The 12,296-nt window shown below is 40.4% G+C and overlaps 2 protein-coding genes across 3 annotated transcripts in view; both read left to right on the forward strand.

Annotated features, from left to right (window-relative positions):
• FASTKD5 (FAST kinase domains 5) lies at window positions 610-8,632 on the forward strand. The gene is made up of 2 exons (XM_013968649.2): window positions 610-715; window positions 5,912-8,632. The coding sequence occupies exon 2, from the start codon at window positions 5,937-5,939 to the stop codon at window positions 8,379-8,381; it is 2,445 nt and encodes an 814-aa protein (XP_013824103.2). The 5' UTR covers window positions 610-715; window positions 5,912-5,936; the 3' UTR covers window positions 8,382-8,632.
• The window catches only part of UBOX5 (U-box domain containing 5), a 44,225-nt gene continuing 32,542 nt past the window's right edge, over window positions 614-12,296 (forward strand). Inside the window, exon 1 of one of the 2 annotated variants that reach the window (XM_013968651.2) lies at window positions 614-715. The gene's annotated coding sequence lies outside the window, so the exon portion shown is untranslated. The remainder of the gene's footprint in view (window positions 716-12,296) is intronic. The other variant, XM_013968650.2, reaches the window with a different exon arrangement.

The following is a 12,296-nucleotide window of genomic DNA, read 5'->3' on the forward strand; positions in this document are numbered from 1 at the left end:
AATTGAAAAACTCCATGCTACAGAATACAACTGAGAGAGCAAGGCATTTGGCAGTTATACAGGCCTAATTTAATTTGTCAGTATGGTTTTCTTCCCCATTCATCAGCTTATATTTTCAGGTCCCCAGTAAGGCCTTATCATTCACCATGCAAATAAGTCAACTTTGATACCAAAGAATTCTGATGTTTCCCCTTCACTTTTCTGAAATACCATACTATGCAGTCTTGCAAATATAGGAAAACTGATAAAATCAAATATTTGGTTGTGCTAAAAGTGATAGGTACTTGAACTGTTTATTTGGAAATGTTTTCAAATGATTGTGGATGCAGATAATTTACCTGTCGGGATTTTGTCAATCCTCTCATAGACTCCAGCGCTGAGAGAAAATCAGTTTTTTGTCTTTTTAATTCTCAGGGCTACTCAACACATTATTTGATAAGACAAAAGTGGAGTTTGAAGTATCCATTTATTTGTGGTAATTTTAGAATTTTATCAGGACTTAAGTGGGTTAAATTTTTCTAGCAAAAGAATCAAATCAGAATTAAGAGTTGAGATCTGGTATCTGGTAAATTGAATATGCTGAGGGTGTCATATACTTAATCTACAGTTAGCATGGCTGCCTTCCTCCGCCTGGCTCCCCTCCTCTAACTTCTGGACTGTAGTTTAAAACGAAGCTATTCGGCCTTGCTCAGACCTGTACCTGGAAGGTGGAAAGGTAAGATTTCTCGCTCTTGTGAAATCACATCATTCAGGGTGGTTTGGGCAGTGTCTTTCAGAACAGCTTTGGTTGGTCTAGTGGTGTCTGAGGCTCCACTCTGGTTCTTTAGGACCCCTAAAGAGGAGATGGGGAGGGGAGTATCCTTGGGGCATTTACGCTAGGAAAGGGACTTTGTGAAATGATGTCACTTAAATTTGAACCTTTAGCAGAGACATGAGTTAACCAGTTGGGCGTCTCTTAGTGTTCTCTTTCCAGCTTTCTTATGGATTCTTTGGGAACTCTTAAATAAGGAGGAACTAACTCTCCTCTGTGTTTGTCTCTATCTAGGCAAAACATCCTGGCCTCTTTTTCTTTGAAATGCCTTTTCTCCCCACTCTTCTGCTTTATTGATTCTATATCTTCCTTGTGTTTCTTCCCTTTCCTTCTCTACACTACTTAATACTTATCTTCTAAAGTGGTTGTATTTCATTTCTGCATGCGTAGATATAGTGTCTCTGCTGAAAGTTGCATGGCAGAAAAGTGAGTAGCTACTGTTTGCCATTTGCAGTTTGTGTCTGCATGGCTCTAAGATTAGTTTGTCATCACTGATTACTGGGCATCCATAGAGAAGTTCTACAGACAGTAGGAAGTCCTTGTACTGGAAGTAACTTTTCAACCTTTTTCTTGAGTATTTAGTTTACTCTTCTTGAAGAACAATTTCTTGTTAGAACATCATTTTTGTAAATTTAATTTTTTTCAAAGTTATATGTGTGCATGGCTTATATAGTTAAATTCCATGGTGGCACTGTGGTTAGGACTTGGAGCTTTCACTGTCCAGGGTGCACGTTCAATCCCTGGTTCAGGAACTAAGATTCCATAAGCTGCATGGCGTGGTCAAAAAAAAGCAAATAGTTTGACAGATCTTATAAGACTAAATATTAATTCCATTTTTGTTCTCCAGAGACACTTTTCAACTATTTGTTTGTTTCTTTTGGTATTCATTGGTGTACTCTAAATAAATAACATTTGTATTTCTATTTCTTGATTTCTAGAACATCTCTATGTCCATAAAATCTTTTGACTTCTTTGTTATGAACTTGGATGCTCTAGGTCTCATGTATTGCTGTTCAGTTTCCCTCTTTCCCACTTCCCCTCCCTTTAACCTCCCAGTATAGTTTGCTCAAAATTTTTGTTTAAATGGATATTCAAGGTTTATATTAGTAAGATTATGTAAATATTATTTACAGCTGAGCAAGGAGTGTAATACGACAATTCTTACCTTGTGCAACTTTTTTTTATTGTTTGGAGTTAATAATTTTTGTTGCTGTTATTGGCTTGGTTTTCCATCTACCTATTACTTATTGGCTCAGCGGTAAAGAAGTCACCTGCCCATGCAGGAGCTGTGGGTTCGATCCCTGGGTTGGGAAGATCCTCTGGAGAAGGAAATGGCAACCCACTCCCATGTTCTTAGCTGGGAAATCCCCTGGACAGAGGAGTCTGGCTGGCTACAGTCCATGAGGTTGCAAAAGAGTCACACACAACTTAACAACTTAGTGACTAAACAACAAATTTCTTGTTTATCCTCAGATTATCCATCAGAAATGTCATTCTTCTCTCCTGTGTAATATCCATCTCTTCTAGCATAAACTAGTTGCTCTTTGTGTCTACTCACAGCTGTAGTCCTGGAATCTTTATCATTATTCCTGGGGTTCCTCTTTACTTCCCTTCTATGTTGAACTGTAAATTCTGGATCCCACATCTCTCTTGCCAACTTTCACATCTTCAATTATGATAGTTCTCTTTACCTTGATACTGGGGCATCTTGTAAACTCATTCCTTCATGTAGACTTTTGTCTTTGATGTCTTCTTTTTGTTCTTTTTATAAGTAGTAATTAGTAGTGATAACTAGGATCTTAGACTATTAAAGGTATGAGGGGCTTTTGAGCTTACCTAACCCTCCAGTTCTAACACTCCAGCTTCCTGGCACCTGGAAACCCTATAGATTATTTGGGGGTCCTCCCCACCCTCCTGTCTGAAATCTGACTTCCCTTTTTGTCTCTCCAGTACACTAGCAATGTGGGATTTGGAATCAGATAATCTTTGATGTCAAACCCCATTTTGTCCCTTAGCTGTGTAATCTTCATCAGGTTTCTTAGTCTTGTGAAGACTCTTTTTCCTTATCAACAATATGGAGATAATAAAACCTACCTTGCCAAAAGGTAAGAATTGGAACTGATGCAGATGAAACTGCTTATTCAAGGCTTGGCACAGTGGAAACCCTAAGACAGTTGTGGCTCTTGTTCTTGTGGGATCCTAGTTCCCAGACCAGGGATCCAATATGCAACTCCTGCATTGGAAGCATGGGGTCTTAATCATTGGACCACCAGGAAAATCCCTTAGCCTGTATTTTTGCAAATCAGAAAGAGCCACACAGTTCAAAACACTGGATCTATACCAGTCAAACATTGATGATCCAGGAAATGGTTCTTCATTTCAGGACCACATACAGTAATCTCATTAAGTAATCTTAGATAATATTAATTGAAGTAACTTAAATAATGTGCTTTTAAAGTTGTATTAGTTATAAAAGTATTTGTTAAATTAATCTATGTATTCTTCTATTTAACAGTTTTAATCCTACTAAAAAGGAGAAAAAGTTAATTTGTCAAAGGTGTAGCAGAAAGTCTCCTAATAGCTATATACTTTCCTTTTATATAGGTGTATTTTAAGTGATGTCACTTGTTCTGTTTGTTCCACTGACTATTTGTATAAATCTTTCCGTGTGTTGATGCCTGACACACACTTATTCTGTAAACCAGGTTACTCCTTCTGAAAAGACATGGATTTTTTCAGTTTTTTTGTTATTATAAAAAAAAATTTGTCTTTTTATTAAAGTTATTTCTTCAGATCTAGTTCTCAAGATGAGAAGGAGGACTTTGAACTATTGCTTTAGTTGGACGTTGTGCTGACCTAAATTTAGATTACAGGTTCCAAACAGGTATTCTTAAAAGCCTTGTTCTGTCAACTAAAGAGTTCCATTACTTGCTTTCTCCTTTGTTTCCACCATACCTGAGCTGCAGTATTAATTGAGATTCCGTTTTAAGGCATAAATCTTTAAGTATCATCTAAATGTTAAAGAAAAAAAAAATCAGTACTATTTTCCTGATGTCTTCTAATTTTTAAAAAGTTGGCCATTTGCATTCATAGGAGTAAGCTAATGGTTTATAGCGAACTTTTTCTGTAAAGGGCCAGATAATAAATATTTTATGCTTTAAAAGCCATATATTCTCTGCCAGAATTACTCAACTCTGCTTTTGTAGTGAGAATGCAGCCATAGATAGCATTTAAAGCATTTAACAAATAGCCTGGCTATGTTAAAACTTTGCTTACAAAAACAGATGAGGGCTGGATTTGGGCTCCGGGCCATAGTTTGCTAACACTTGATCTATAGCATCTGGACCCACAGATTGAAACTTGGTGGGAGAATGGTCCACAGGCCACAGTATGGAACTAAGTGTATAAAGATTTGGTGTGAAAGAATTCTGTTCTGGTTCACAAAGAAATTAGGAGCATACCTTCCTGCCATCCAGAGAAGCCTGTGTGGTTGGGCTACTTGAAAAAAGCCTCTAACTTGCCCTGCAGTCCTCTATTTCTTATGCTATGGGCTCTGGAAGGAAGGGACTGACAGGGGAATTGCTTAGGCATTTCAGAAAATCATTCTGGCACCCTGAGAACCTTCATGGGATTTTCTGCATCGTGAGCCATGTCTGGTCCATATCTTGGCATCTTAGGGCTCCCTGAGTTTTGCTTGTGAGGCTTTGGCATTTCTCAAGCAGAAGGAGAGACAGTAAGCATTGAGAGCAAGAGTATGGCAGAGTCATTTTCATAGCCTGTCATGGTTTCGGCTATAGAGGAAAAGTAGAACTTGTGCTGCTCTCAGGCAGAATAATCAACACCTGACTCACTGGAAACATTGCTAATATGCCTCCTCCAGAGGAAAGCTCTGCTGCTCCCCTTGTTGTCAGCAGGGCAGTTGCGTGAATTGGTGTTCCCTGAGCCCCGCTTTGAAATGCTCTTTGTGTCTCACCCATGAATTGATAGTTAGCAGGGCCTAGGCCTTCTACCCTCCCCCACCAAAGTGCTTGAGTTTTTCGGGTTTTTTAATTTTTTGAGGGGTATTTGGAGTAGCTGAATTTTTCTTTTTGATTTTTATTGGAGTACAGTTGCTTTACAATGTTGTGTTAGTTTCTGCTGTACAGCAAAGTAAATCAGTGTACATATATCCTCTCTTTTTTAAGTTTTCCTTCCTATTTAGGTCGCCACAGAGCATTGAGTAGAGTTCCCTGTGCTATACAGTAGGTTTTCATTAGTTAGCTATTTTATACATAATATTGTATATATTTCACTCCCAGTCTCCCAATTCTTTCCATCTGCCACTCCCCCCACCTTGGTATCCATAAATTTATTCTCTACGTCTGTGTCTCTGTTTTTCCTTTGCAAATAAGCCCATCTGTATGTATCATTTTTCTGGATTCCACATATAAGTGATATATGACATTTGTTGTTCTGTTTCTGACTTACTTCACCTGTAAGACTGTCTCTAGGTCTATCCACATCTCTGTAAATGGTACTATTTCATTCCTTGTGAGTGAGTTTTCAAGTTTACTTCCCAAGTCAATGACTACTCTGCGATAGTGATTCAGACTCTTGTATGTCTTGAGAGGAAAATAGGCATCTTCTACAAGGTACAGAAGTAGCATTAAAACAACTGAATTCTGTAATCAAAAGGAGGAACAGGCTGGGGGGGGCAGTTATTGTGGGTATAATTGTGCTGATATCAAAGAGGTGGAATAGATTGCTTATTTCTGTTCTTAGCTTTCTTTTTGGAAATCTGCTTTCCTCATTCCTGTTGGATTTTAGTGCAACAGCTGTCTCTAACTGTAAAGAAAGTCTGGCCAGAGGACAGAAGAAATTTAAACTGAGGAGCAGTCCAAAGAACTGCTCAGTGGTACCCTAGGATGGGGGTTTTCCTGTGCCTTTATGTAGGGTACATGGGGTTTTTCCTGATGTATCCTGTCTTGTGGTTTGGGCATTCACTAACATGGAACTTACTTGAGTGGACAGTGGTATCGTTTTAATCCATGTCTTATGGTGTGTAAATTTTAGTATTAAGATAGGTGGAAGCCACTTATTCTTCATCTACCCTTTTTTCAGTATCTGGCCCAGTCATTTGTGATCCATGGCTCTTGTGATATGCCGAAGATTTCCAGGCACTTTCTGTGGAACACCTTCCCAACCAGCTCTAATCAAGAACAATATAAACAAGAAATTGCTTGGTCAGACATATGAGGACTGTGCTCTGACTGCTAGAATGATCAGTACTGACACCAGAATGGCAGCCATTCTCCAGCTGTTAAAACCTATAAGATATTGGACATTTTGCAATCCTTTTACCTACAGTGCAACCCGAAGTGTGGCATGGTGGAATATAAGAAGCTACATGTGGCACAAAGGACAGGACTCTCCAGAAAACAGTCTCTGCCGTCTTGCCAGAAAAGTTAACATTTGTAGCACCTCTGCTTCTTGGAGGATTCTGACAACCGGCAATACCCTCCCAGGTTTGGAATTCAGCAGGGCTTCTGCCTCTAAGGCCAGCACGTTGAACCTGCACTCACCCAGGGCCATGAAAATTGATGAAGAGGATATAGAAACTTTTGATTCCCTTGAAGACCCTCGAGTTTTCCTCCAGCTAAGACCAGAGTATCAGCTTCACAGCTATAACAGATCTGAGACTTGTCAACCTCTGTCAGTTTCAGAAGGTGAACTAATTTTGCACAAAGTCACCATTTATCAAGATAATCTCCAGCCTCAAATTATTGTTGACTATTTCTGTAAGCTGAGTTCTTTGCCTCCAGAGCAACATCCTGTTTTGCTGTCCAGTACCAGCTTTGCTCTGCTCTGCCAGCTGAGTGTGAAAAACATACATCTCTTTGATGCCTCAGATCTGATCAGTATTTTGAAAGCTTTTGTCAGTTTAGGAATTCCTCATTCCCATTCAATGCTAGATGTGTTTGAAACAAACTTTTGCCATAAGGTATGGGAAATGAGTCTGGATCAACTTCTCTTGGTGGCTGACCTCTGGCGGTACTTGGGACGCAGAGTACCTCGGTTTTTAAAGATCTTTTTTAGTTATCTTAATTTGCACTGGAAAGATCTATCCTTGTCCCAGCTGACTCACTTAATTTATATTATAGGTGAAAGTCGTCAGGCACCCCAGGATCTAATGCAAAAACTGGAATCATTGATCCTCAAGTATATAGATTTGATCAATTTAGAAGAGGTTGGTTCAATCTGTTTGGGGTTTTTTAAATCGAGTAGTAGTCTCTCTGAATTTGTCATGCGGAAATTTGGAGATCTGGCTTGTGCTGACATGCAGCATCTGAGTAGTTATGCCTTAGTGAATATTCTTAAAATGTTCCGTTTCACTCATGTGGATCACGTAAATTTCATGAAGCAATTTGGACAGATTGCTCCTCAGCGAATTCCTTCCCTGGGAGTTCAGGGTGTCATGCACCTGACTCTGGCCTGCTCGGCATTACGCTTCCTGGATGAAAGGGTAATGAATGCTGTGGCTGCTTCTTTGCCTCCTAGGGTAGCATACTGTCGAAGTAAAGATGTTGCCAAGATTCTGTGGTCATTTGGAACTCTGAATTATAAGCCACCCAATGCAGAAGAGTTTTATTCTAGCCTGATAAATGAGATTCACAGAAAGATGCTTGAGTTCAATCGATACCCAGAACACCTGCTCACGTGCTTGCTGGGCCTGGCGTTTTCTGAGTACTTTCCAGTAGAGCTCATAGATTTCGCTTTGAGTCCAGGGTTTGTCAGGTTAGCTCAGGAGAGAAGTAAGTTTGAGGTCACCAAGGAGCTGTATACTCTTGATGGTACAGTTGGCATTGAATGTCCAGATTACAGAGGCAATCGTCTTAGTTCTCAGCTTCAACAAGAGGGGTCAGAAATGCTATGGAATTTAGCAAGGAAGGATATGAACTCAAAACCTGAATTCCTAGAAGCTCTCTTTTTACTTGAGACCATGTTGGGTGGGCCCCAGTATGTCAAACACCACATGATTTTGCCTCATACCCGATCTTCTGATTTAGAGGTTCAGCTTGATGTTAACATGAAGCCATTACCATTTAACAGAGAAGCCATACCAATTGAAGATGTAGCCAAGTTAAGGCTTAAGCATGTGGGAGTCAGCCTTACTGATGATTTGATGAATCAGCTACTAAAAGGGAAATCAAAAGGGCATTCCCAGGGGGAAATTGAGTCAGACACTGGGCAGCAGCCCTTGAAATTAGAGGAGGAGAGGGCTAAACCTGTGGGAGGTTCCCTTTGCAATAAGGTAGACAGATTGGGGGCCATCCCAATGGCTGGCCTATCCCCACCGACCTGCTTGCAGGCCCCACAAGTGAAGCTGGCTATTCAATTGACAAACAGGAACCAGTATTGCTATGGTTCCAGGGATCTGCTTGGACTGCATAATATGAAGAGGCGGCAGCTGAATCAACTTGGGTACCGTGTGGTGGAGTTATCTCACTGGGAATGGCTCCCACTACTGAAACGAACTCGCTTAGAAAAACTGGCATTTCTCCATGAGAAGGTGTTCACCTCTGCTCTCTGAAGGGCCTTTCAGGGTCATTTCTACTCATAAATGCTGTAGATATGCACTGTACCAGGTGTTGTGAAACAGTTACAAAAGCCAGAATGTAGATTTGGTAATAAAATTATCTGTTGAGATTAAGTTGTACCCTGTCTGTGGCAGATAGAAGCTAATGTACATTACTGTGAATTAATTATAACTTGGTCCAGTTGTATAAGTTGCTGCTAATTTGTACAGGTAAATAATAAACATATTAAAATATGGTCAAAAAACTCCTTATTTTCCTTTCTGTTTACTAGCCTCATCTCATGATTGCTTTGAATTTTTAGGATAAAAGTATAGTCAGGCATTGTCTAAAGCTAATTTTTTTAAAATGGTTTTCTTATATTTTGGTTTTTTTTTTTTTATATTTTGTTTTAAAATAAGAATCTTCTGCAGCTTATCTTGTACGTCATAGTTCTTCCCCCACGTGTGTTTTCTTCACACCCCCTAGAATTAAAGTCCTTTTCATTTTCCTTTAGATTTGGTTGGTTCCTGTTTTAAAGAGCCATTTCAGAAGTAGCTTAATATCTTCCCCTTAGCTCCCTCTTCTGCATTTCTACTTCTCTTGCATAATCCTTCCTAACTCCTTTCCAAGAGATATTTTCTTCCTAAAATTGGACCTAGGAGAGTAGAATTATATGAGTGCCTGGTGGGCCAGTGGTTCCCAAATCTGATGACTAGGTAGAAGAATGTTTTTCATGGCAAGCAGCTCCAACAAGAAGGAAATGCATTACTCCCATACTAGGAAGTTTAGGGAGATTCAGGTTTGTAGTAGAGCCACAGACATAAGAAGAATGTATATATGTGAGAAACTTAATACAAGTAACTTTTATAAATGCTTGAGGTCTATGAAAAACCTTTAAAATGGACTCCTCCCGCTGTTATTTAGGTTTCCCTCAAAGGTCGCTTCCCCATCCATGCTAACTACAACTGCCTCACTGGCCTGTGATCATGCTGTGTCACCCTCAGGTTTGTTTTCCCCGTTGCATTCAGCATTAACAAGTTATTCCTTATTTATATTTGTTGATTTCCCTGTTGGAAAGTAGGCCCTTGAGTTAACTTTGTCTAGAATTTATCTCCAGTGCCTAGGATAGTGGGTCCTGGTACATAATAATGTTCAGTGAGTGATCAGGGAATTAATGGTTGGGCATTGCTGGAGAGTTGGGTGTAGAGGGAAGGGAGAGGGTGGGGCTAGAGAGAGAAAAAGAATATCTGGGTAACAAAAGCCTATGACCTTGCTGAAGAGCCTAGGTTTACAGGGACTAGAGTGCCTCGGAAGGGTCCTAAGTCAGGGAATATTTGCACAGATTCATGTTTTAGAAATGTTAGGGGAAAAGCAGGACAGAACTAGATTGAGGGGTGGGGATGTGTGAGATAAGGAGAATATTTCACAAATGTGTGCAAGAGCTCATGAGAAATGATGAAAGCCAAAATTATGAGAATGGAAAGTTTACATTTCAAAGATGTTTGGGAGGGGAAAAAGACCACAACTTGCTAATTAATTGGTTTGGGGGATGAAAATGAGAATTTAAGTGCCTAGACTGATAGAGTCATCACCTAAACTTGAGACAAAAGCAGGACACATGTTTGGGTAAAGAGTTAATGCTGAGACTGCCCTGATCATGCTGAGGTGCGCCTCTGGGCAGAAGAGTTTAGGCTGGAGTCTCAACTGGGCATGAGGTCAGATGGCAAAAACCATGAGTAAAATTGCCGAGGACAGGTGGAAAGTAGGTTATTGCAGGTAGGGACAGAAAAGATGACCAACAGTAGAATACCAGGACTTAAAGGAAGGTCAAAGCAAAGAGATCCAGTGATAAAGACAAATAATCAGGAAAAAATAGGGGTATAGAAGTAAGTTTGGTCTCTCCAAGACCACTCACTAGAGAGAAAACTTACAGTTTATCATAGTGAAAGGATGCAGATTAAAAATGGTAAAAGAAAAAGGGACATGGTGTAGTATCTAGGAGAGACAAGTCACAAGCTTTTAGTTGTCTTTTTCCATTAGAGACATACAGACAGCACTTAGTTAAACCCAGCAATGATGTTTGCCAACACGTACAGATATTGCCAGTCAGGGAAGCTCAGGCCTTGGTGTGCAGGTCAGTCAGGTAGACATAAAGTGAGTGCCCACACGCTTTACCTTAGTTACTCAGTTCCCAGCCCCTGGAGACATTGAGCTTATAGCAAAAGACAAAAGACATTCAGCTTCAGTTCAGTTCAGTCGCTCAGTCGTGTCCAACTCTTTGCAACCCCATAAATCGCAGCATGCCAGGCCTCCCGACCATCACCAACTCCTGGAGTTCACTCAGATTCATGTCCATCGAGTCAGTGATGCCATCCAGCCATCTCATCCTCTGTCATCCCCTTCTCCTCCTGTCCCCAATCCCTCCCAGCATCAGAGTCTCTTCCAATGAGTCAACTCTTCGCATGAGGTAGCCAAAGTACTGGAGTTTCAGCTTTAGCATCATTCCTTCCAAAGAAATCCCAGGGCTGATCTCCTTCAGAATGGACTGGTTGGATCTCCTTGCAGTCCAAGGGACTCTCAAGAGTCTTCTCCAGCATCACAGTTCAAAACCATCAATTCTTTGGCACTCAACTTTCTTCACAGTCCAACTCTAACATCCATACGTGACTACTGGAAAAACCATAGCCTTGACTAGACAGACCTTTGTTGGCAAAGTAATGTCTCTGCTTTTGAATATGCTATCTAGGTTGGTCATAACTTTTCTTCCAAGGAGTAAGCGTCTTTTAATTTCATGGCTGCAGTCACCATCTGCAGTGATCTTGGAGCCCCCAAAAATAAAGTCTGACACTGTTCCACTGTTTCCCCATCTATTTCCCATGAAGTGATGGGACCGGATGCCATGATCTTCGTTTTCTGAATGTTGAGCTTTAAGCCAACTTTTTCACTCTCCTCTTTCACTTTCATCAAGAGGCTTTTTAGTTCCTCTTCACTTTCTGCCATAAGGGTGGTGTTATCTGCATATCTGAGGTGATTGATATTTCTCCCGGCAATCTTGATTGCAGCTTGTGTTTCTTCCAGCCCAGCGTTTCTCATGATATACTCTGCATAGAAGTTAAATAAGCAGGGTGACAATATACAGCCTTGACGTACTCCTTTTCTTATTTGGAACCAGTCTGTTGTTCCATATCCAGTTTTAACTGATCTGCATATAGGTTTCTCAAGAGGCAGGTCAGGTGGTCTGGGATTCCCATCTGTCTCAGAATTTTCCACAGTTTATTGTGATCCACCCAGTCAAAGGCTTTGGCATAGTCAGTAGAGCAGAAATAGATGTTTTTCTGGAACTCTCTTGCTTTTTCTATGATCCAATGGATGTTGGCAATTTGATCTATAGTTCCTCTGCCTTTTCTAAAACCAGCTTGAATATCTGGAAATTCACAGTTCACGTATTGCTGAAGCCTGGCTTGGAGAATTTTGAGCATTTACTAGCGTGTGAGATGAGTGCAATTATGTGGTAGTTTGAGCATTCTTTGGAATTGCCTTTCTTTGCGATTGGAATGAAAACTGCAAACTTTTCCAGTCCTGTGGCCACTGCTGAGTTTTCCAAATTTGCTGGCATATTGAGTGCAGCACTTTCACAGCATCATCTTTCAGGATTTGAAATAGCTCAACTGGAATTCCATCACCTCCACTAGCTTTGTTCGTAATGATGCTTTCTAAGGCCCACTTGACTTCACATTCCAGGATGTCTGTCTCTAGGTGAGTGATCACACCATCGTGATTATCTTGGTCTTGAAAATCTTTTTTGTACAGTTTTTCTGTGTATTCTTGCCACCTCTTCTTAATATCTTCTGCTTCTGTTAGGTCCATACCATTTCTGTCCTTTATCGAGCCCATCTTTGCATGAAATGTTCCCTTGGGATCTCTACTTT

Source organism: Capra hircus, chromosome 13 (genome assembly GCF_001704415.2).
Source record: "Capra hircus breed San Clemente chromosome 13, ASM170441v1, whole genome shotgun sequence".
NCBI classification, from domain to species: domain Eukaryota; kingdom Metazoa; phylum Chordata; class Mammalia; order Artiodactyla; family Bovidae; genus Capra; species Capra hircus.

What these genes read in the sequence shown, in the direction of transcription:
- FASTKD5 (XM_013968649.2), top strand. Translation starts at nt 5,937, where the DNA reads ATGGCTCTTGTGATATGCCGAAGATTTCCAGGCACTTTCTGTGGAACA.